The 26,004-nt window shown below is 44.0% G+C and overlaps 1 protein-coding gene across 5 annotated transcripts in view; it reads right to left on the bottom strand.

Moving 5' to 3' along the window:
• Positions 1-26,004, bottom strand: part of NKAIN4 (sodium/potassium transporting ATPase interacting 4) — a 77,595-nt gene that overhangs the window by 28,564 nt on the left and 23,027 nt on the right. For 3 of the 5 annotated variants that reach the window (XM_044984662.1, XM_044984666.1, XM_044984663.1), the window contains exons 2-3: positions 12,319-12,456; positions 9,531-9,623 (exon numbers count right to left, since the gene is read on the bottom strand). In XM_044984662.1, coding sequence (XP_044840597.1) covers positions 9,531-9,623; positions 12,319-12,456 — 231 coding nt within the window. The remainder of the gene's footprint in view (positions 1-9,530; positions 9,624-12,318; positions 12,457-26,004) is intronic. The other 2 variants (XM_044984664.1, XM_044984665.1) reach the window with 1 other exon arrangement.

Here is a 26,004-nt window from a genome sequence, read left to right as displayed (position 1 = left end):
TCTGAAAGCAGAGAGAAACTGACTGCTCCCCAGTCCACTGCCCTCTTATAAGGGCCAGCTGCGGCCAGATTGGGGCGTAGCCCAGCTGTGCCTACTTCCCCAATCAGCCCAGGTTTTAAGCCTTTCCTGGCAGGAGCGGGTGACCACCCTCTACAATGGGCCATTGGTCCTAGACTGAGACAGGGGATGGGGTGGGGGAAATAGCAAAAATCAGAGTCTGGATCCAGGCACATCCCAAGTAGGAAACTGGGCTTGCAAGTGGAGCTGATCTGAACTCAGTTAATGCTTAACCAAGACAGATTTTGATAGGCTACCTGACATAGACTTTAATTTTCCTAAGCGGAAGCTCACGTATAGCATTAATTCCTAGTTCCCAAGTCCTGAGAAGCCAACCGCCCCAGTATGAATCCTATGTAGACTAGCCTGCAAGCCCACAACAAGGTAGCGCTCAGTAACACGTTTTGTGGCAGTTAAGTGTTCTGGGAAGCACATCTTGGGAGCCATGAACAATGAAGTTAGAAAAAGACAGCTGCCAAATTCCTGACATGAGCACAGCAAAAGATGGGATGTGCTTTGCCGGGGACGGAGGAGGGTGCGAAGCTGTGGTGTGCTACCCATGCCGAAGCAGCCCCAATATTAAAGGAAAGACAACAGAGAAAACTCCATTAACAGTGTAGAGCTTACACAGAATCCTCTGCATTTTGGAAGGGGGGTGGGGAATAATCAGATTGCCACCTGTGGGGTAACAAAGCTAATGTAAGGTGCTGGGTGCCACAGGTTCTGTGTTGAGGGACACCTGGGGAGAAGCTTCTAGTGACCAATTTCCCTCCCCTGCAACCTCTGGAAGCTGCCGGATTTTGGCGGGAAAATCACTGGCCTGCTCTGTCCAACGGAAGTGTTGCTCCCTCACAGATTGCACACACATGTTCTCCCCCTCCTTAGAGTCATGCCGTTTTTCCTCAAGCTTGCTGCTCCCCCGCACTCGCCTCCCATCTTATACAGTCCCCGGGACACATGATTATGCCCTGTACGAGTTCCCCCTTCAGTGAGAGCCGGCCAGCCTGCCCAAGCCGCTGCTGTACTGTACAGTACAGTGCTTCCCCTCAACCCTCTTCTTCCCCGACCCCAGGAGCCCGTGGGCAGATCCACCAGCTGGAAAAGGCAAAACCACACTCCAGACAAGGACTCATCTCCAGCTCCGCTCAGGTCTTCCCTTTATTACCACAGATACAAGTGATTCAAAACAGCCTCACTGCCCCACAGGGTCTTGTCTCCAGGGCGTCACTCTCCCCCCATTTCCCAGCTGAGTCTGCCCCCAGCTGGCACCTGCTCCCTGCAGGGGTCTCCATCAGCCTTTTGCCTGACTGATGTGAAGAGCCCCTTCCAGCTCTGTCCCTGGATTCCACGGAGGGTAGACTGCCTCTACAGAAAGCTGGCAAGAGAAAAAACAATGGGACAGCTTTCCTCCCCTTTGGAAATCCTCACAGAGTCAGCTCTTGCTTCCCTCTGCTGCAGGAGATGGACTTGTAGTCACCAGACATCAGCAAGCCTCATTTTGAGCTGAGCCTAGATAAGCTGCAGAACAGATGTCAGATATGGCAAGGAATTAGGCAGGTAGAAGAATGCTAAATACAAAGTCAAAGTGCTCAGTGCTATGGCATACAAATAGCCTCAGCTGCAAGCACAAGCAGAGTTTATGCTATCAGAAAGCAGAAACAACAGTGCCAAAGTTGAGCGGTTCCTAGAGAGACACCACCCCCCTCCCTCCCGCCCAGTTTTTAAGAATTGCTTGGAAAAACGTGGGCACATTTACAGGTTCAAGTGGAGCAGGCAGTCACTCGCACATACAAATGATCAGCCTAACCGACCATTATGCTTGCACATGATGTGATTGAGAGTGGTCTTGTGTAAGAAGATGCGAGTGACGTTTTGCACACATCATTCTGAAAAGGTGCTGAGGCATTTTGCCAACAGTGTTTTGGGGTAAGGGACAGGAATGGAGGTGTTGTTTCTCTGCACACTGAGATCAATGCCATTTTTTACTAGTGCTCCTGGCAGTCACTCTTTGGGGGACACCTGCAGTGACCAAGCATAGTAAAAGGGCATTCAAGGCAAACGTTTTATTGACCTCTGTTTGCTAAGATTTGGATGGGAGGCAGGGGAAGAATCTCTGGACTCCTACTGCAGTCTGCTAACATTTTGTTTTCCTTATTGCAATGCTAAAAAAACAAAAGGGGGCAGTTAATTAGTGTTGTATGAAAATCACAGAAGCAGCTCATTAAAAACAGGGCAAAAGAATAGGAATCAGGAAATGATTTCAGAAACAGACACAAAAATATTCCGTGAAGCATTTGCAATTTTCCTTAAAACACACAAGAAAAGGTGACTAGAAGTGGGAGATGTGTTGGGAAATACTTATCAGTTCCCAGTTAATTCAGTGAGGAACAGAGATCGGTATATCTCTACACTCCCTCCATTTCTTGACAGGTGGCTATTTAAAGGGTTACTGCTACCTCCTTAGCCTTCAATCTGAAAAGAAATATGAGAGAAGTGGTGATACAAGCTCCCTCTCAAGAGCACGCTGAAGGCCAGCCAAGCTCACATTTCAATTTAAACTGTCGCTGGACCTTGTTGATGCCTATTTGCGATTCTCCAGCACTGTGGTGGTGCTGTGGGGAGGAAAAAACCCTAAAATCTAATACAGTATGAGAGTTTTTCCTGTTACATCTTCTACACCTTTATATTAGAGGCAATCCCCCACCCCTAGCACCCACAGAATCAGCTTTGGAAAGGCTAGCCCTAGGAGGCTTAAAGATCATCAGAGACTGCTGGGTTTCTTCATTCACTAGCTGCCTTCTGAAGCCCACTTCCCCTTTCATTCATTTTCAGGCAAGGCAGCAGTAATGGCTCTCAAAGCAAGTTCAGCCCAGTCACGCAAGCCCTCAGAGCTTGATGGCGGAATAATTTTGCATCTTTTAAGTTGGAAAAATTTATTATCAAAAAGGGAAACAATAATTCTTATCTCCTAGCAGTGCATGCTAAGTGCCTGCATCTCACTGAGGCAGCAAGGGAATTACTTTTATCATTGCTTAGACTTACGTTGTCTGTTCACAATGCTGTCGTACTTAAAGGCCAAGTAATGGATTTCTATTCTCTGAATTCAGGAGGAGGAGTGGGGGGAGTAATTATTATCAACAGTGCATTTCCTTTCACCTCCATCTGATAACATTTGCTCAGGTACCATAGCTATCCCAGAGAAGCTCTACCTATTTTCTTCTTGAATGCAAATAACTCCCATGATGGCTAATGAAAATTACGCTCCTATAAGTGATCAGAACAGTGTTGGTAGAGAGTTAAGGCCGAGCATCAGGCCTGGGTGGGAAAATTTAAAAATCACCATTCCACGATGAACAGTTTCCAGATGAAAAGAATGAACAGAGGCAGGTTTAAAGGTGACGCCCAGACACAAACTGTCTCTCAAAACTGTTTCAGTGTCCTGAGCGTATGATGAATAATCAATGTGGCAGCTGAATAGACAGAGACATGTACATTTTAGCAGCCTGATTTTAATTATTAATTTAGATTGGCATTTCCCACTAACCTAAAAAGTGTGCTTGTGTAAATGAGCTGTGTCTTCATGCTTAGCAGGTGGATCTAGAGAAGTTTATTGTGATATTTGGATCTGTATCCAAGATACCACGGTGATGCAAGTATTATAAATAGCTAGCTAGATGGATGCATAGACAGAAAGAAGAGGGAGAATATGAAAAGTCAGGAGGAAGAGAAGCAGCAGTCTGGAAGTGGAATCTCAGGAGTGGCACCAATTGCAGTGATATAGAGCAGCTGTACAAAGTGCTCAGAGAAGCAGTATGTCACCATGATACTACAAGCGTGCTCTGAACAGTGAGCAGAGACAGCCAGGAGTCTGCACCAAACCTGCTAGGAAGCACATCAACGTCACATTGCTGAAGATGAAAAGCAACATTTCAGGTCCAGGTCTTCCATGTTTCTTGTCTGACCAAAGCATGGTCATAAAAAAACTGGCACAGCTAGACCTGCTTTACAAAGACCTTTCAAAAGATCATTGCAAGGTAGCAGGAAACGCTTTATTAGACCTTTGTCTGCCAATCCATTTGTCTGCTGTCCGCCTAATGAAGTTCTGGCAGACAATATTTCATTCCTTTTATTCTATAAGGAAAGATATCAAAATATGAAAAATGACAAGGTGTAAAAAAATAATCACAATTGTCAGACTGATTTTCTTGTTCAAGGAATAAGGAACCAATGTAAAGTACTCAAAAGAGGAGAGAATTTTCCTTTTGGACAAAAATAACTCAGCTTGATATGGTGTCAGATGAGTCTAGGAAAAAGGGAAATGAAGAGGGTTCAGTTTAACTCCAGTTGCAACATCTGGGTCTAGATATGTGGAACTGCCTGTATGCTTTTGCACACACGGTTACTGCCATTATGGACCCATTCACTAATCACATGCCCAAATGACTGGTTAAATGCATGTTTATTGTTACTGCACATGGAAATTAGGTAAAAATATACATTGATTTTTGCATGTGCAATTATGCCTACAGTTTTGGAAATCTGGGTCTAAATTTCTCAGGAATATTAGCAGCACTTTTGCTACAATTTATAGCCACCAATCTTTTCTCTCTTTAATGTTTTGAACATTTGTAGATAAAATATCAAAGAGAGAACCTCAAAAGGCTTGGAGGCTGCATTTGGGCTAACACCTGACGTTTCAGATGCTTCTCATTTTTTGGGTGGCTTGCAAAATTGAACTAGAGACATTGCGAGACTGGCTGTTCTGGTGATATTTTAGCAGTTTCTTGCTCAACACCAGGATGTAATGGCTACTCTAGAAGTATGCTCCACGAAAGGGGAGTAAAAGACAAAATGAGAAGAAGGAAGGAAAGAGATAGAGTCTTGCTTTGAGCTGAGGAGACACCTAGATCTGGGTGTCAAAACACTTACCAGAGACTGTGGTTTCGTCTACTCGGCAAGTTAGGGGTGTGATTCTCAGCTCCCATAGACATACTCACACTAGCTCTCATTTGAGCTAGCATGCTAAAAATAGTAGCATGCAGTGGTAGTATAGTGCAGCTAGCCCATGCCACTGCTGCCTAACAAACATGACTGAACCCCCTGGGGACATACTCAGGGTGGCTAGCCTGTGCTATTGCTTCTGCTGCTTGTGCTAGCAAGGCTACACTTCTATTTTTAGTGCACAAGCTCAGATGAGAGCTAGTACAAGTGTGTCTATGCGAGAGAATCACACCCCTAGCTCATAGTGTAGGTGTAGCCTGAGAGGAAGACGACCTTCTCCCATAATTCACAAGAAACAAGCCCGCACCTAAAAACCTGCTGGTGTTCTACAAATAATGCACAACAGCTGTGTAATTTCTCTTCTCTGTTTCCCTGACCCTCTCAACCACCATCCTCTCTCCCTGCACCTTCCTGAAATCAGAGCTATTCACCAGACCACATAAAGAATATACAGCAATGACTTTCTCTGCCACAAAGACATGGAGCAGTTTCCTCGTTGCTCATATTTTCACCTCACCAGGCATATATTAAACTTGTTAAAGCAGAAACAATCAGGGTTCTTTTCCCCCTTGTCTCCCCACCGGAGTCATCCCCTGTCTGAACTGGACAGGGCTGTCATTACCAGCTGCCATTTTAACAAACTCTATTCTTTCTAGCTCACTGCCCTTGCTGCATTTTGTCATTATAAATTAACCACCTGCTGACACAGCTATATCAGCCAGGCATCTGACAATACATCATTGCCAGAAATGAAAAGGAGAAGCACTGGGGTGGTCAGAAATGCTACCTGGCTTCCCCACCCTGCCCCATCTATCTTATAGGGGCTCCCATGGAAAGATGGGTGAACAGTCAATACAACACACAGACCTAGGGACAGGAATCCCCCTCAGGTACACACATGCAGGGATACCTGCCCCACTGTGGCATCACCATACAATGCTCCTCAGCAAATGGCTGATACTGCAATGCTCTTGCCATCTTCCAGAGGTGGTTCATCCAGTGAGCTCACAGGGCTGGGTACTCTCCTGAATACAGTTCTTATGGGGACTGAGCTGAAGCCCATTCAAGTCAACAGGAGTTTTTCTACAGACTTCATTGAGCTTTGGATCAGGCCTCTGGAGGTGCAGGAGGCCGTGGTGGTTCCCACATAGGCCAGGATAGAAGCTTGTCCACATGCAGAGTTGCATCAGTTTAGATGTGACTTTGAACCAACTTAGTCAAACTGATGCAGAAAGGCTTTGTGGACACTTTGATTTCAGTTTAAACTAGGGTTGTTTCAGTTTAACTTAGGTTGACTAACCTTGTCTACATACAAACCTGTATCAGTTTAATTAGATCAGTGTAAAGTCCTGAATAGACATGCTGATTTCAGTTTTAGAGTGGTTTATTTGGGTTTAACTTAAATCTGTTCACAATCAATTTACAATAAGCTTAAAAGCAAAACAAAACAAAAAAACCCTAACAACTCAAAGGGATAGAATAGCATCCACACAGGGATTTGCACTAGTTCAACTAAATAGTTTCATATTCACATATCGTTAAAGTTTATCTGTGCAGTTAAGCCCTTTGGAACAGGTTTCAGCTACACTGAAATAAGGGAGTGCACACAGGGGTTTGCACCAGTTTAAACTTTGGGTTTGTCTACAATGGAACTGCAAGATGTAATTTCCAGCTTGAGCAGACATACGTGTACCAGCTCTGATCAAACTAGAGTGCTAAAAACAGAGGTGTAGCTATGGCATCACAAGCTGTGGAAGGGGCTAGCTACCCAACAGCAATCCCATTTGAGACTCAAAGTACACCTCTGCCCCTATATAATGCTGTCCTCAGGAGCCAAAAAATCTTACCGCATTATAGGTGAAACTGTGTTATATCGAACTTGCTTTGACCACCTGGAGTGTGCAGCCCCGCCCCCCCAGAGCACTGCTTTACCGTGTTATATTCGAATTTGTGTTATACCGGGGCACATTATATCGGGGTAGAGGTGTACATACTTGGGTGGCTAGACCCTTGCACTGCTGCAGCTACATGTCTATTTTTAGTATGCTAGTCCAATCAGAGTTAGTGTGGGTATGTCTACTTGAGCTGGAAATTACACCTTCAGCTCCAGTGTAGACATACCCTAAACCAGTGTAAAATGTGTGCGTAGACAACCGCTAGGTGCACTTATCCATCTTGTTCACACAGGATAGTATAGTTCCCATTTAGTGCGGTCTTTGGAGAGAAAGAGATTCTGAGACAATGCATCTTTAAAGTCTCCTCCTTTAAACCACAAAGCACACCCAAAATTCTACCTTAAATCCCGGAATTCATTTCCACAAGCATCCCGCTGACAAGATCTCTCGTTTGTTTGTTTATAGACATAGTTTGCCATTCTTAGGATACAAGGAGTTTTTCATAATTTAAAAAAAAAGGCATTTTTTCAAACAAAAACAATTTGTGAAAAAAATCAAAGCTCAGCTGTAAATTATTGTGCTCTTTCATGAAATCAGCAACATTACTTATTTTTGCCAGTTGCCACCCCCTCAATGGTGTTAACTCTGTTACAGCTCCAAGGGAGAATCCACTAGGAGACAAAATAGAAGAGTTATGCAGTGCAGCCCAAATCTATAAACTCTTATTCACACAAACAGTCCCCCACTCATCTGAGTAGTCCCATTGACTAAATAAAGATTGGCAGCAGTAGAAACATAATCATATAAAGGTGCGAGCTTTGCTAAAGTTTCCCATGAGACAAAGGTAGTGGGTTAAAGCTCATTGATAGGTGGCAGAATGGCATTTGTATTATCCTGTTTGAATTGCAGAGTCTTTTTCCAAGCCGTAAAACTCAGATAATGTAAAACAGGTCAAGGGTAGCAAACATACATCAGAGATGGGCTGCTAGAAAACACGAGTGTCAGTCAATGAACCATCAAAGGGACAGTTTGATCTGAGTTTTACTGTTTCCAGAAAGGTGCTTTCAGACTGTTACTAACCAAAACTAGATCCTAGTATCTAACTGATTGCAGCCAGTGTTGAAGTTACACTTCAGACCAATGATAATCACTGGTCCAGGCGAGAGGTCTCTTTCAGTGAGTTTCTGTGGCTACTTCAGAAAACAGAGATTAGTTGGGGAATTAGGAAATTAAAGTTTCTCCTATTTGCAATGGGCTTTTTGTGATCATTCACTGAGTTAACATAAACCCGATAAAACGTAGAGCAATTCCAGTTAATGTCTGTAATTTAGACATATGGCCTGAGAATTCAGGTCAAATGTAAAGTGTTCTAAAGTGAACCAAGCTCCTCCAACCACTTTGAGCTAATTAAACTACAGCAATATTCATTAGCAATTCACTGCTTAGAGCCCAGGCTTAGGTTAGGAACTGGCTCCAATTGCCAGTATTTCTGACTCTGTCCTCATGCAGCAGACAATAATATTTAGCACCTTTCATCTTCAAAGAACTTTGCAAATATTGACTAATTTAATCCCCACAACATCCCTGCAGTAGGCATGTATTATTATCATCTCTATTTGTAGATGGAGAACCTGAGGTAGGGAAGTGCCTAGCCTATGATAAGCAGTCACCTACGTTGCCACATTTATGGAAATGCCACAATGCATCTACCTGGCTTCCCTCAGCTTTACTCTTCATATAGGACACAGAGAAGGTCTTTTACTGAACTCTCCAGAGAGGTGTAATTGGAAACATGGTGTCCCTGTTCCTAAATTGTCTGAGGGCCATTAGGCTAAGGGTAGAGTAAAAGGAGAGAAAACTCCCTGAGTGAGTTATTGCAAGAAGTTTGGTTTAACTGAGTTCAACCCCAACTGAGCTAAAGTCCCTAAATGCATTCCTACCCTAGAGCAAACTCAGAAATGCAAACAGTACAAGGCACTGCCAATGATTCCCCAGAACTCCCTGCTTTGGAGTCTGATCAGCACAAACCCTTATTTCTCTCCCCTCAGAGCAATGCACCCTTCTTCTAAAGTGTTATTAATAGGCTGGGCTGCAACCTAATTAGCTCTCAGCCTCCCAGAGTTGGCTTTGAACTCTGGCTAGGAAATAACCCGCTCTCATGCAATGGTCCCCGCTGCACCTTGCCACAAGGTCTCTTTCCCACCTTCAGTTTGAAATATTATTTGATTCCATTGTGTGCAGGGACTGATGTGGGGTGGGGGAAAATCAAGCCACCATTGACACTTCTGCTAGGGGACTCCAAGAAATTTGCCCTTGTTTTTATTAGTATTTATTATGTACCTTTTTACAAAATTCTTGCAACATGTGTCTCTCTCCCCCAGAGAGACCGTAAGCATCAGACTGCATTAGTCGATGCAAGAAGGCAGCACTCTTCCCCTTTTTCCTCTTTAATTTTAATCATCAAGAGGGCAGGCAGCATTTTCTCCTGGCAAGTCCCCTCCCCCACACTTTGTTCCCCAGCAGGTTCCCTTCCATTTCCTTTGATGCACAGGCTGTTGTCCAATCAGCCAGGCTCACCTTCCTACTCACCTTTGAAAGTCCTCCCACCTCCAAGTAAAAGCAGATGATGAAGATGTTCCAGGTGACCCACATGGCAGTCCAGATGGCATACTAGAAAGGAAAGGGCGGGGGGAGAGAATTAATGAACATTGGGGTGCTCTGGGAAGCTGGCATGCTTTGCATGTGATACAGTCAAATGGAGACAGTCAAATACTCAAAATCAACCTCACGGTCGCTTTCTGTCCTTCTGGCATTTGACTACGTTTCAGTGAAGCTCTAGCTCTCTGGTGGTTATGGAGCTCTGATCTGGCTCCCAAAAGCAGGGTTCATGGGCAGCAGGCTGCATCTGTCCTGCTCTGCAGCATGGCTTGTTAATGCAACACCGCCCCATCATTCCCTGGTGCAGGCTTCCTCCGCTGGGATCAATCTATGTATCTCATTGGTGTCGGTGGAGCTGTGCTGATAAACCCCAGCTGAGGATCTGGCCCTGAGTTTTCAGCTGGCTAATCTAGGTTTGTCAGATCCAGTAACATTTTAACATCAGGCCCTTGCTGGCTCTGGCTCCCCTTTCAGGCTCTTACAGCAGCCTGCCAAGGAGAGAGGACAGACTTTGGAGGGAGTCACATTAATCTGTCCTCAGCTTGAAGATAGTGGCTGCTGTTCAGGGGCTCACAGGGCAGAGTAAGGCCAAAAGTTAAGAGGAATGGGAGGCTCCTCAGGGCTCCAGCTGAGATCCAGGTGACTTCTCAATTTCAAAACACCACCAGACAAATAACCTTGGCATTTTTTAGAACAAAGGGCAAGTGCAAGGGGCCCCATTTCTAATTCCTGTGACCTGCTCCTCTGAAGGGTGCAGTTGTTATGTCACTCATCTCCATAAACATGCTTAGAAATACATAAATGAAAGAAACAAACTCTGCCAGCCAGCCAGCAGCCTGTGGGTCCCTTCCCTTGGGCACCAGATCAGCATTTAGAGTCTTGGAGGAAATGGTGCAGCATAACCTAGCATCCCAGGGGAAGAGGAACAGCTGGTCTCAGGTGTGTGAAGCAGAAACTGAGGCGAACTCAACGAACCCACCGTATCTGTCTTACTGACCTGTGGCTGGAAAGCCCTGCTCTGCTGGATTCCTACTTATCCTGACTCAAGAAACTTCCTTCAGCTAAGCTTTCTATGCAGCTGGTAACTCTTCATATGAAGTGTGACCAGAATGCATTTTTTCGTGTTCCGAGAAGTTTGTTAGTTGATTGGGTTTACTTTGAATGAAGTCTGAAAACTGTCAACACGTAGAGAAACTAAATAAGGACAATGTCTGTAGAAAAATCCCAAATTCCTCAGAAAAATACTATTCAGACCCCTTTAAATGAACTCCCCCTGGCATTTTCTATTCCAATGCTTAATTGTCTTCCACCCACGTCGACAGGTACACTTCACGCACATCAAGAGTGTACGCTTGTGCACGAGTGCCCCAGTATGAGGCTAGGAGGTTGTCAGACAGCCCGAGAGTCACAACCTGATCTCCATCTTGTCAGCTTTCACAGAGAGAGGTGACTGCAAACTGTCTCCTGCCCAAAAACCTGCCAGCTGGCAGAAGTTTATTAGTTAAGTCACAGTCCCTGTCATTGAGGATTTTATCTGTCCAACAACTGACAGTGATAAAGTGGAGCTGAAGGGGAACATGAATCATATAGAGTTTAGGTCAATTATAAGGCAGTAGATCCTGTAAAGAGAGATGCTTGCTGGCATCAGAATGTGATTCTAAGTATCTAAAAATATTTCTGAATGTTAGTTTTCAAAAAAACACGTTTCAGTCAAAAATGGTTTCTAACCAACAATGAGCAGAGCCAGAAAATGAACATTCCATTCCAGGAGGCTCCTGAAAAGATCCAGTGGTCACTGACCACGAAATCTGACCAGCTAGCATAACCAAGGCAGAATTGCAGATTCTCATGAGCCTCAAACTTGAGCATCTACTTATCAAGAAAGGATGATTTCATAGACTTTTAAGGCCAGAAGGGAGCATCATGATCATCTAGTCAGAACTGCACATTGCAGGCCACACAGCCTCACCCATCCACTCATGTAATAGATCCATAACCTCCGGCTGCGTTAGTGAAGTCCTCAATGACTTTGCGATTAAGACACAGGATTGGGACTCAGGAGACCTGGGATCATCTCCAGTTATAGAAAGTCAGTACCCAGCTCTGTATCTGGGTCAGCACCCAGTTCTGCTGCAGACTCCCTGTGTGACCTTGGACAAGTCACTTAATCGCTCTGTGCCTCAGTTTTCCTATCTGTAAAATGGAGAAAATAACACTTTCTTTCTCCAGCCCTTTGTCTGCCTTGTCTATTTAGATGGTTAATTCTCAGTGGAAGAGACTATCTCTTACTATGTGTCTGTATACCACTCAGCACTATGGGACTCCAGTCTCACTTGTGGCCTGTAGCTGCTACTGTAATACAAATAATAAATATGATTTAATCTCTTCCAAAAGTGCTGAGTAAATACAGCAAAGAGTAGAATAAATAGTGTGCTCTTTAAAGCAGCACAGGCAGGTACAGGTTAAACAAACACCTGTCAAGGATGGTCTAGATAATACTTAGTCCTGCCATGAGTGCGGGGGACTGGACTAGATGACCTCTCGAGGTCCCTTTGAGTTGTACGATTCTATGATTCTGTGTGGATAAAAATCTCTAATGGCTGAATATCTGTGCATGAATGGTTCCAGCCTTAACCCAATGTCCACTAGACCTGATCACGGACTTGGCTGGGTAATTGTAGCACAGAAGAAAGCGAATGCTACTTACCACCACTACGTAGCGTGGCCTATACTGAATAGTTCCGAAGAGGCCAAGGATAACGATGATGATGTGGAGGAAATTGGCTAGAATAGGAGCCCATTGATATCCCAGGAAATCGAACACTTGTCTCTCTAATGCAGCAAGCTGGAAGAAAAGGAGCAAAAGATGAATTACAAATTCACAGCTTGTTGCAAGGCTTTTAATGTTCAATCTCAGATTCACTTCATCACCCCAGCTGCCTCTGGTGTTTTCCATTTATTGGTTCACCTGGGTACATCCACTGGGATAGCATGGGGAAGGAAGGTAGTCCCCTCCCCATCAAAAGCACTGCCCTCCCCCCACATATTTAGCTCTTTTCAATGCTAGTATATCAGTTTAAGGTAAAAGCCATAAATTGTTAATGATTTACATCCAGATTTTCAGAACAGTCAATGCAAAAATATGTGCATTTTGGGCACATGTTTTTACCAGCACTGTGCACATAACAGCAGTCAATGTATCCAGCTAGACTTATAGCTGGCCATCTGTGCATCAAATTGCTACATAGAGCAGGCCGCTATATGTGCAAATTAGACATGCAATTGCACAAAAACAAACAGACAACCTCCTCCCCCGAAGTCTTTTCACTGATATGTTCACAGCTCAAGCACGGCGGAGGTGAATGGGCTAGTGCCTCACGCCATCCCTTTACTCCATGCCTCTGGCACATACACTCTCCTATATACAAAGTATTGCTCCATCCCAAACATGCTATGTCCAATATTGTGACTGGTACCAAATCCTTAGAAAGTGGGATCAGCTATAGCAAAACAAAGGTGCTTAACAGCATTCAGAGTAAAATTGGTATTTATTTTTGTACCCACAAACAAGTTGCCAAAATTTACCAGCAATGCCCAAGATTAAGTGTGTAATATCCATTATTTACTCCCTCACTTGCCGGGGGTAGCCCTGAGCGTCCAAAGGGCCTTTGCCATCCCCAGCTATTAGGATATATTATACTAGCTTTGTATACTGAATTCTTTTAGTGGATGCTCCTAGTCTACTCCTTGTAGTCACATCTGAAGCAGTGCATCTTTTCCTGGGTGTACTCTGCACGCAGCTGGGCACCAGGCAGTGTAACTTTTGCAATGGCTTAAAGTATTGGGGGATGCTCGTTGTATCCCAGTGAGCTATGCATGCCCCAGTGAAGCAGCATGAAGAGGAGCACCACGCTTATCAAATGACCACAGTTCCTCCTCCTCCCTGAGTGACACAGTGGGGAAATCATTCATATGCCTCCCTGTGGCTCATAATGTGCAGGAAATGGAACTATACCCAAAGGAATGGCAGGTAGATACACTGCACAGGAACACAGTTCTCTTTGCTGAAACCACTCGCTCGGAAGACAGTAGGGAAAGCTCAGAAATATCTATGTTTCAAAGGGGTAAATAAACAGTGTTGCTGCTTACAGGAGGAGATCAAAAAGCATGGCTGCTAAGCAGTTTTTCCTCAGTGACAGCTCTCTGCATTGGAGAAGGGGTGCATGAGAAGCAGGGGGTGGGGAGAGCTGGCTCAAAGTCAGACTGTATTATACAAAACAAATTAATCTCCCCTTTGAAGTAACGCACGCTGTCATATTTTGATCATTTTTAACTAACTGGAAGGTGCTGTGAAACGCGGCAATGCTGCCATTGTGCTATCAGGCTGTGCCTTTGAAATGGGAACAGGGAGAATATTCCGCATTTCACAGTAGTTCAATTTGGTATCCTCCCATGAGTGCAAAAGATTTTCTATATCTCATCAGAACCAGCAGTCATAGGTTAAATGCTTAATCTTTTTAGTAGGGAATTAATGTTCATACTATAATGACATTTAGAATTCCTGAACCCTGATTGGCTTGTAACAGGTCACTTGACTTTGACCACTTCATCCAATCAGGCATTTAATTGGCTTTGGGTGTGACATTAACCCTGGAATATGTACCATATAGAGCCAGCACCACAGTATATCAATTAGCCGGTTAGACAAGGGGACGCAATGGGGTGTGTGTTGTAAAGAGATAACACCCTGCCTTAGGTGCATTAGGATGAAATATTCAGCTTTGCCTTTTGCCTTCAGCCACTGTAAGAAATGGACAGATATAGATTCTACCCAACAGTGCATTATTGCCACTAAGAATTGTTCTTATTCGTTACAAAAAAATCATACTTTGCCTGTCCGAAAAAGTGTTCCTTGTTCTTTTGTAAAAAAAAATAATAGTAATAAAATTTGCCAGGGTGGTCGTTGGAGGGGTAGCTAGCACCAGCCATCGATCACCATCTCCTTCCAGCAGTGACCTCTGTTGGGTTGTTTAATTCACAGGAATCTGGCAAAATGGATCTCATGCCACCTCTGTCAGATGGAATGATCCCAATAGTCTTAGGGACTGATTCATGATTGCTCTGTAGCTGCAAAGCTGCCACCCAGGCCTGCAGGGACTATCCCTGGTGTAAGATGCAGAGCCAGAATGGCCTCCTACAAAGAAGACTAGCACAGAGGGTTGGTAATAGAGGGAGGTAGGGATGGGTGGGTGTCTTATGCATTGGCAATTGTGTGCTGTTGTAATGCCCCATAAATGCTGACCTAGTCCCCACCGGCCTCTAAATAGCAGAGGCTCCTCTTCTCGGTTCCTATGCTGGCTCTAGTACTGTGGCAGGTATGAATTCCCCATTTGTCTCTAAGGGTCAATTCATGCAGTCTGTACTCCAGACAAAATTCCCAGATGGTTCTGTAGTCCTTATTCAGGCAGGATTTTGCCCTGTCATTTTAGGAGCTATGTTCCTCTTCATACTTCCCTTTCTTCTACCTGCTACCTCCTTTGTCCCCTTAGCTGCTTCTGTCCCTGCTTATTCTACTGTGATCTGCATTTCTCCAAAGATCTTTGGGAATTTTCAGTCCATTTCACCCCATTTCTTTTTTTTTTTAAACTTCTACTCTCTTTTTCCCATCTCCCTCCTGGACCATTAGGTGCCTTTGCCATTTTCTTTAGGCCCTGTATTTTTAAACAATGTTTTGTGACCTTATGAATGGACATAGCAGACTGTTACAGCCTGCCTATAGCATGACTGGTTAGAGCAGGAGAAAGGGAGCCGGAAGAATTGGGTTCTGTTCCAAACTGCTGTTAATGCAGTGAGTGAGCTCAGCAAGTCATTCATCTTCATGGCTTTGTTTCCCCACTTGTAAAATAAAGACACTACGGGGCACTTTAAGATCTTCAGATGAAAGATGTTATGTGCAGTACATGCAAAGATTTACTGGGGTTGTTAATGCTGTCCAAGCAATGAGTGCTAATGCCACAATCCAGATTTCGGAAATGAATTCCCAAGCAGCATCAAGGCTCTCTCTTAGTTATCACTGGTCCTTGGGTGGAATTAACAAAACATTTGCTAAAGAAGAATAGATAAACAACCGTGTAATTCATTAGGCTACAATTCCGTGTGAAGGACATAACTGTTAAACTCTGCCAAAGCTAGGAGGTAAACCGGGTAATTCTTGTGCAAACCCAGCCTGAATTTCAGGTTGGCAACAAAGCATGAAACCAGGAGAATGGAACTACAGCCACTAGAATCCCAAGACCGGATTCCTTGATTTGGCCAGAATGATGGGAAAGTGATGGCAGAGGGGAAGGGAGAAGGAGCTTTGGACATAAGCAGATGTGCATGAGTGTGTACATGCACACACCTCTCTACCTCTGGACAGGAGCCATCCATCCTATGTGCCTGTGGGTATTAGCTCTTATGGAAAACTGCTGTGGAATAAGAGAGAAATGCAATCTTTCTATACAAGTTTGAATCAGCCTATTGGGGGTATAGAAAATTATCTCTCTGCAGTGCAGTAGAATTCTATGGGATGATTCAAAATGCCTACAGAGAGGAACTCATTGTATTACATTCTAGGTACAGATTTTAAAGATCGATTCCTATCAGTTTCATCCCATTCAACTAAAATAACACTTTTCCATTAGGGAGGGCAGAATCTTGTCCTTTACAAATATTTTCATTATAAGGTCTCTTTTTCTCTTCTTGCTGCTCCAGACCATACAGCATCTTTCCCCTTTTAAATTAAATGAAGGAAAAATCAGTTTTCTTCAACCAGTTTGTTACAGAACAAAAATCTAAATGATTGTGATTAACCTTTCTCTTCTGAAATAAGCTGTGTTTGTGGCGATCTGAAAGGAACTGGAATAGCAATAATCATACAAAGTATTTGTTAGACAGATAAAACCTATAAAATCGTCTTTAGGGCTCTATTGCATTTATACAACAGGTAGCGAAAGGAAACCAATTCATGTATTCTACAGATGCCTCTGCAGAATACATGAATTAAGGTCAATTGCATAACTCATGGGTAGTCAATTTCCTCCTCCATCACCATTTTTTCTTGTTGCTATTCTGTAACTGTTCTAAAGTTGAGGAAGTTTGGAAAAGTTACAAAGTAGCAAAAGGAAAACATGGATTTCCTCCCCAACCTCTTCAAAAAAACCCACCCTCTCCAGACATCATTCACTCTGCTGCATTCAGGGGAAAAAAGAGGAAAGGGGAAGGAAGAGGAGAAAATTTAAAAACTCCAAGATTTCAATATTTGTGATTTAAAAAAAAACTAAACAAAAGCTTTTCATGAAAGTTTTCAATGTAGAAAACAGACCAATTTTTGTTTATTAAAGAAGTTTTGAACAAGAAATGCTGACAAACTCTACTTATTAACCTTTGCTGGTATATAACCCAAGAGGCCAGTCTACTTACCATAGTTCCTGGTGCCCACAGCTGAATCGATATGAAAGACCTACCTCCCCTTCCATCCTCCATCTCCCACTGTTCCTTCTTGTCCCTTGAGGGACACTTAACCTCTTCTGTGACGGGCATTTTCAGGGTAGTAGTCATACAGCAGAGATTTACGTAAATGTTTGTTCAGACGTGACTGTCCCATGTTTGTGTATCTGTGCTTCGATTGGCTGAGAGGTATTTGTATAATGGAGAAACCAAAGTACAGTCATGGCACCATCTGACCCAGGTATCTAGGTACTAAAAATACCCAGTAGAATAAAGTGGAGGAGGAATATCAAAAATGGGCTCTGGTCCCATGCTTCTTGGGGTTGGTTGCTTATCTTTGGAGGCTTTCCCACCTCTATTTTCCTCTTCCTACTTTTCTTCTTTCTATGATTTTCCCTTCCTCTGGGCTCTGCCTGGCTTCTGCAATTGCAGGGAGGCTCCAGTGAAAAGGTAGGTTCTGTACTTGGCTCTCTGAAGGCCACCAGACTGGAGAACACTGACCTGCTTCAGCAGGGGGTTCCCTAACATCCCACATGCTTCTGCCTCCTGCCAGCTTCCCCTTTGGCATGTATGGATTTGGTCACCCTGATAAGCTCAGAAATCTTACCCAGTCCCCAGGTGCACTGGTGTGGATAAGGAGGGAGTGGGGGGAGCCAATGAATGAGTCAGAGGTCACCTGTAATCCTTTTATGCCACATCATTTTTATCCCACTATCCCTGCCACGTTAGCAATTAGATTTGTTCTTGCTAATGTATTATGTTTTAAAGAACCCTAATCTTATTCGCTTCAGAGCTGTGTCTTTTATTGCTTTTCTGGAGTCACTTGGAAAAAAATAATAACCATTTGGATAATGCTGAACTGACCGTGTGAGAGAAACAGACCTGTGACTTGGCTATGCATACACCATATATCACATATATCCACACCTCTGTGTTCTAATAGCAGTAAAGCTGCTTTGACACTTTCCAAGTTCAGCTTTAATAATTAAAGAGAATTTTTTGTTTAAATTTTAATGGCAAAATAGAGAGTACAAGCACAAAACAGAGGAGAAGCTGGGAGGAAGTAACCCTGTATGCAGCCTACAAGGATCTGTCTCCTTGGGAAGAATATTTGAAGGTTGTAGGTTTGAGTCCCACCAGAGTCAGTCAAAGGTACACTTTTTTATGAATCACTGGGGAGCTGGAAAGATTTCTCCAACAAGTCAAGCAAATTGGTCTCTCGCTACAGTTTCCCAATGTGTTAATGGATCCAGGCTTTACAGCAGGCTGATGGATTTTAAAGAGGCAAGAAATATGAAAACGGTGTGTCCAGTTCTTATTTACACTAAGTCCTCTTTAAACCACTCTGCCAGTAACCCACTAGAGATGGGCTCTAGTTTAAAAAAGTCTAGATCCAAACCTTCCCAAAGTTCAGGGCTGTTTGGCTCTGGGAGTTTTTTTTCAGTCTGACTCTATAACAGACCCTTAAGCATAGCGACTAGAGCTGCCCAGAAAATGGTTTGTTTTTCCATGGAAACGTTAAACTTTTCATTGAAAAACAAAACAAAACAAAACATTTTTGTCTGAAAAATGAAAGTTTTTGAGGTGGGGGGGGGAAAATTGGGACAAAAAGGCAACATTTTCCATAGAAAGCAGACACTTTTTGCAAACAAACAAAACCACTCCTCTTTCTGTCCAAAATTCCAGTTTTCTGTTGAAAAACAGTTTTGATGGGAAATTTTCTACTAGCCCTAACAGTGACACAGCTTTAAAATCTTTTCTTTCCTACTCCTCCATGCTTCCATCTCCTTGGACACCCAAAGCACTGATGGCCACAAGGCACTGCTGAGAACTCTGCAATGCCCCTTTAAATGGATATATATGGAAGCCTTGGATCCTGAGGACACGTGTGTCTACAGCTTAGAAACAGTCCAATTCTGTGACCTAATTTTATTTACTCTCTCTTTGACCTAACTCAGGACCGAGATCTAGCCAAAGCCAGAGTTTTCTAGATGTGTCTTTGTTTGATAAACTCCATCATGCACATTATTAAACATCTCAGCCAACTTTAAAGTGGCAAGAACTTCCATAGTTATCAACCTTCAGCAAGAGTTTGAAATTGCAGTTCTTACTCAGGCAAGATTCCCATTGACCTCAGTGGGTGTTTTTGGCTGCAGGGTCAAGCTCGGTGCACATTCACAGTGTTGCCAACTCTTACAACTCTTACAATAGCCAGCATGATGCCTATCTGCCTTGCAATTTTGCCTTCTCATCTTTGAAAATGGTGAAAATATCTAGGCCTCAATAACTCACGCTAAGCCTGGGTAGGGGGAAAAAAACATTGTCTGAGCAGAAAATTACCTTCCATTTGTCTCAGGGTGAACTGCAGTGTGGACAAGGTGAATTCTGTGGGTAATGAGTTATTCATTTAAACAATAAACCTCTTCTCTACCACAGTGAATTTGTCTCCACGCGGCAAAAAAGGAAATTCTTTAATTAAGTTTATTAGGGGGAAAAAAATTGGTCCCACCCACCACTTCAAACTGTCAAGGCCTGATCCTGCCGGGTGCTGAGTGCTCTCAGCTCCTCCTGAAGTCAGCGTCTCATGGCCTAATATGCAACTGTGTTCATGAAATCTAATTTTTCTTCTGTAAGTGTTGTCAAGGAAACCCTCCTTGGGGCCTCATGATCCATAGCTCCCTTCCTAGCATCCCGTGCTGAGCCACAGAGGTCAAGAGACTAATTGAACAGAAGAGTTCTGTTTGTCGCCTTGTCTCCAAGATATGTTTGGTCAGCACTGCCATTTAATGAAATAAACACCATTCTCTATTAAGTTTGGTCTGTTTGCTCCCAAGGAGCTGCTTGTATACCCCAGGTTCATTGCATCCAGAAGCACACAGGCATTAAAGTGGCCGGAAGGGTGTTCAAATCAGATGCCATCTTTTGAGTCTTCTAATTATTAATGTTGTAGAAATAAACCGGGGTCATCTGGGGGTTTGTAAGGACAAACTAGCCTCAACTAAGCAATCATCCATTAAACAACTCCGTGTACATTTTTGACATCTTCATTTCCTCTAGTGTGGTATATGTGCGCTAAGGATCTGCCACCCACAGGATCATTCTTTCAGTTGACAGCAATGCTGTTACAAGTCCTTTGGCCTCATTTCCCACGTACTGTGTCACTGGGTCCTTTCAGAAAAATCCTGGATGAAGGCTATGTTGACTTGCACTATATTATTCAGTTATCAGCTGTCTGTGTCCATCATTGACTTCCTGGCAGGGTATGTTCCTTAGTAAACATAGGAGACAAAACTGGGACTCAAGCTGTGTGGAAGCCTAAATTTTCCTCAATAAATTTCTCCTGCTTGAGAGGGTCTGTGATTCTGCATGTCATGATATTGAATTTACTCCATGGGAATACACTTGCTACACAACCACGGATGAACAGATAGTACAGCTAAAGTGGGAGGGGTTTGGTAGCTATTACCAATTTTAGGATAAATTTAGTCTTCGAGAAAGTATGGGTCTAATGGGATTAGCTAGAGGTAGGCAGGTACTGCATACACTTCTCTCATACAGATCTATTAATGTACCTCAGCCTGGGATTGCAAGACCCCCTGCTATACCAGTGCTTAGTCTCTCTGAAACAGAGACTACCATTAATAAACAGATAGTTTTGTCATGCAGACAAAAACCCACTATGATCTTCTTATCAGATGCAGAGCTTGCCAAGCCAATTTGTGTCAGTCTCCTCAGTGATGTGCAGAGCTTGCAGACCACCAGCAAATCTGGTCAGATGCAGTCATCAGTGATTTGTGATATTGTCTGTCTTTGACCACAGATGCATGTGGGATCCTCTTGTTGGCCCCAGGCTGGCTGCACATTGATCATGGCCCATTTGAAATCAGGTCAGAAGGGCCCACGTGTGGCGTGGCAAATCAAAGCCAGGTACATACATAGTCAGGTCAATTATGAGAGACTGGTTTCTGATGTCAACTGCAGACCATTCTTCACACCACATTGACATTTCGAGTGTGTTCCATCTTTACAATGCCAGAGCAGACCAGGAACTCAACATCTTTCTCAACAGATATCTCTTGAAACACGAATCCCACCCAGTCTACCTCAGAATAACCCTAGATCAGGGATCGGCAACCTTTGGCACTCAGCCCATCAGGGAAATCCGCTGGTGGGCCGGGATGGTTTGTTTGCAGGTTCAGCCAATCGCAGCTCCCACTGGCCATGGTTCACCATTCCAGGCCAATGGGGGCTGCAAGAAGTGGCATGGGCTGAGGGATGTGCTGGCTGCCACTTCCTGCAGCCCCCATTGGCCTGGAACAGAGAGTGGGAGCTGCAATTGGCCGAACCTGCGGACGCTGCAGGTAAACAAACTGTCCTGGCCCATCAGCAGATTTCCCTGATGGGCTGCGTGCCAAAGGTTGCCAATCCCTGCCCTAGATAGATCTTTCACATATCTGAACCACTTCACGATAACTGCAGCTAAGGTGAGGATGCACAACAACCTTCAGAGCAAATTGGTGGGCACTTCATGGGGAGCAAATGCTCAAACTCTCCGATCATCTGGTTTAGCCCTCTGTGACTCTGCTGCAGAATGCTGTGCTCCGGTCTGGCTCTCTTAGTCTCTCATCAGGTTGGTTGCCACAGAACTACACTTACTCATGTGCATCATAACTGGGACAATTCAACACATACAAGTACTGTGGCTCCATTTGTTAAGCATCATCACTCCTCCACCCACTGTGATAAGGCTGCTGAACTCATTTTATTCGTGACCTAAGCCAACATCTGAACCTAGGCCTCCAGAACTTAAAGACCAATTAATTTAATGTATTGTACCAGCTTCGGTCATCCTACAAAAACCTTGTGACAGACAGAATGGCCATTGAAATGAATGGGATGTGATTGGATTTGTACCTGGCAGAAAAATAAGAGTTTTCTTATTCAGAAAGTGCCTGACATTTACGTTCTGCAGGCACGTGGTGAGATTTGCAATGCATGGCCTTCTTGGATAGCTGTGTGCATCCGAGGGACATTCTCTAATACAGGGGGCCAGCAGTAGCACGAGTTTATTGAGGGTTGAGTTAAGGATGTGCTAGTTCCTTGCCAGGGCAATTTGCTACTGTTTATTAGGCCATCTGAACATTATAAAGACCAGGAGGCAGAGCAGTGCTACAATATCAGCAGGAATTACATGTTCTAATTGAAAGATTTATTCCCACTAAACATGGCATTGCATCCCTGCACTGGCTGTCCCACTGCTAGTCCAGAAAGGCTAGCCAATGTTGTTTGCAAGAGAAGGGATGAAAGAATATGAAAAATAATTCCAATCTCAGTCTTGATAACTAGGTAGGCAGTAGTACCACAGAAAAGGATCAGAGAATTATAGTGCATCACAAAACGAACAGGAGCCAGCAATGTGATGCGGATGCAAAAAAGGCTAATATCGCGAGGGTCTAATAACAAGAGTGCTGTCTGTAAGATACGGGTGGTAATTGTTCCACTCAACTCGGCAGTGGTGAGGCCTCAGTCGGAGTACTGCATCCAGTTTTGGGCACCACACTTTAGGAAAGATGTGGACAAACTGGAGAGAGCCCTGAGGAGAGCAACCAAAATGATAGAAGATTTAGAAAACCTGACCTACGAGGAAAGGTTAAAAAAATGGGCGTGTTTAGTCTTGAGAAAAGAAGACTGATAGGGGGCCTTACAACAGTCTTCAAATATGTTTTGGGAACTGAACTTCAAATATGTTCCTTCGGTAACTGAAACAGTTTGGGACTAACTGTAATTCTTGGTAGTTTTGAAAATGATTGTGATAAGATTCTGATAACATTGAAGTGAGTGGATGTTTTGCCACAGACTTCACTAAAAGCAGGACTGGGCCCTTTGGATAGATAGGTAGCGCTCCCTTCACACAGTGATGGCACCGTGATACATGTTAACTGAGTGGAATTTTCATTTGTACTATTTATTTGTGGATACGCCTACGCGTCATGTGCACAGTCTCACCCTCAAGTTCTTAGCTGAAAGCAAATGCAATAAAACAAAAGCTAATCTACATTGTATGGGCTTCCCCAGCTACCACTCCCATGAAACAAGAAACAGCCTCATTACAGTTCTTGAAAAATTCACAAACTAAAAAAGAACAGTCAGGAAATTCAAGTAACTGCAATTAAAGTCCACTCTGCTGATGGTGTGGCAACCTTTTCAGCAAAAAGTTTTTGAAAAGTTCCACTTGGTCAGCACAGAGGCTGTCTTATCCCCCATAGTACATACCAGGTTACCCTCCGAAGAAGTGAAAAGGCAGCTGCATGCTCATTCAGAGAGCTTTGCATGCCTGCCAGCTGAGATCAACTTGGATTTGTAAATCCAAATACAGTAAAAATGCACTAAGCTCTTGTTAAATACATGCTCAGTTAGAATATTGCTTGGTCACCCTCACACTGTTCACTCTCAACCAAATTGCTAAGTATTATTTAAATAACTAAGCACTTCAATGCATTTCCTTGCAAGACTCTGGCAGCCCAACCACTGTGCTGTTTATTTTAGTCAGGCTTATGGCTTCCTAGTTACATGTGCAACCAAATAGGAAATGTAACTATGGATACTAAAGTGTAGATAAGCCCTTTGGGCGGGGACTATTTTTTTATGTTTGTACAGCACCTAGGACAACAAGGTTCTAGTCCACATCTGGGGCTCGTAGATGCTACAACAATACAAATAATAATACTAATAACATAGTTTGTCTGTGATGTACGATGACCCTATCTCCATTTGGCTGGGATAAACTTAGAACTGGGTTCATGAGCTGGATAAACATCAGGAAGAGTCCAGAATTATAAGGTAAAGGGCCAGGTTCAGCCCTGGAGTAAGACCACAAACTTCATTTGCACCTGTTTACTCCAGGGTTAAACTAATGTTCTTAAATACACCTCTACCCCGATATAACATGACCCCATATAACGCGAATTTGGATATAACGTGGGTAAAGCAGCGCTCCGTGGGGGCGGGGCTGCGTGCTCCGGTGGATCAAACAAGTTCAATATAACGCGGTTTCACCTATAACGTGATGAGATTTTTTGGCTCCTGAGGACAGTGTTATATCGGGGTAGAGGTGTATTTTAGTCTTCAGTTTCTTAAAGGAACAGCAGAATCTCCATAAGGAAACTGACTTGAATCTTGAAAGGACTGTCTCAATTCTTCCTTTGTCCCTTCCACACACAGCTCAAGAAAAACCCTTCATTTGAGAGAGACAAAAAGGCACAAATTTGAAATATATTTACCAAACCTTTGGAACAAGCCCCATTTTGTGGGCAACGTGATTCCCACTCTGTCCTTTTACATCATCCCCAAGAGTTTGAATCATGACAATGTATCATCAAGGTATCTCCTAAGCAGTTTCCTACCATACCGAGACACAATTTGTGATCACTGTAACGGAGCGGGACTCACCCCTGTGGCGCCTCCTGCTGGTCGTCCAAGGAATTAGCATTTCCAGCCTCCGGAGCGCCCTCTGCAGGCCAGTGTCCCACTTGCCGCTGGGCCCGAGTCCCTCCTGGATCCTGGTGTCCCTTTCAGGCCAGGGTACTGCCCCCTGCCCCACAGATCTGGGTCTCCTCTCCCCAGGGAAACCCCACCCTCTGTCCCCACCTCACCTCAGTCTATGGCCATTGCCAGTCATCACCTAGCCTCCGTTCCCTGCGCCAGACTCATGCCAGTGGCATGAGGAACCTATCACCTGACCCCTTATAGGCTACACAGGTTATTTTGCTTGGCTATCAGTTTCACATTGCTTGAATATTCTTTATAAACAAGAAATGACAGAGGTGATAATCCCCTTATAACACTCCTTAATCATGTATTCTATTGGGAGATTGACACTCAGACTAATGCAGTCCTCTGTGCATATCACAGGCTCTGGATAAACGTCAGGCCGAGGATACTGTGCACATCTATAAAACTAACCTTATTCCGAACTAATTTAACACACCCAAGTTCTAAATCCTAGGAAACCAGAAGTTATGTGTTCAGACCCTGGGCCTAATACAGTGATGAGCCACAAGCATTTTTCTCTAAACACAGTACAAAATAAATGAACAGAACTAACCCCTAAAGTCTCTCCTTCGACAGGCCTCATCTACCCTCCTTCTCCCCCATGCAACAGCGACTAACAATCCTCGGAGCTCCTATTAGCATCCTCCATCCAAGAACCTCAAAGCACCTTACGATGGATCAAATTCACTCACAGTAATGCAGGAAGGGGCAGTTTGCCAGCGTGGGTGGGATGAGATTGGGGAAAGTGTCGCCAATGCTGCCCTCCATCAGGAGTTCTATCAGCGTGAGGGCAGCATCTTTAAGTTATGCCCAGTCCTACCTAGGAGACCTGTCAGGAAAACCTGCAGTAGGCATGAGGTGGATCAATGCAGATCTAGCCACCCCAGCCATAGCTGTCCCCCAGCTCCGGTCAACAGCACCCACTTTTAGGTCTGTGTGCTGTGCTCTCTCTCCTCTCTTTTTCCAACCTCCACCATCCAGTTTTCAAAGCTTAGGGCCTAATCCTGCTCCCAGTGAAGTCGATGACAATCCCCACTACTGATTCCACAGGACCAGGATCGTTCCCCTAAGTTTTAGGCAGAGCTCTAGCAGCTGATCCCTCTAATTAGGTCACAAATGGATCACTTGTAAAACACTTACACAGGCCAATTACTCCCCCTGCCAAGCTAGCGTGAAGTGTTGTAGGGGGAAGGGAAGATTAGACCCTGTGTAGACCTGTTGTTACAGACAAAACAAAGCTTCTAAACTTTACCCCTAAGGAAAGGGGAGAGCCCTGTTTTAGCTTCTCTTAAACAGCTGGGAGGGTTACCCTCACACTGACATTGCAGCTAAGTGGTAGTGTCTCTTTAATTTC

The sequence above is a fragment of the Mauremys mutica genome, chromosome 13, assembly GCF_020497125.1.
Source record: "Mauremys mutica isolate MM-2020 ecotype Southern chromosome 13, ASM2049712v1, whole genome shotgun sequence".
Taxonomy (NCBI): domain Eukaryota; kingdom Metazoa; phylum Chordata; order Testudines; family Geoemydidae; genus Mauremys; species Mauremys mutica.
The sequence above is the reverse complement of the archived record's forward strand: the minus strand, read 5'-3'. Positions and strand labels throughout refer to the sequence as shown.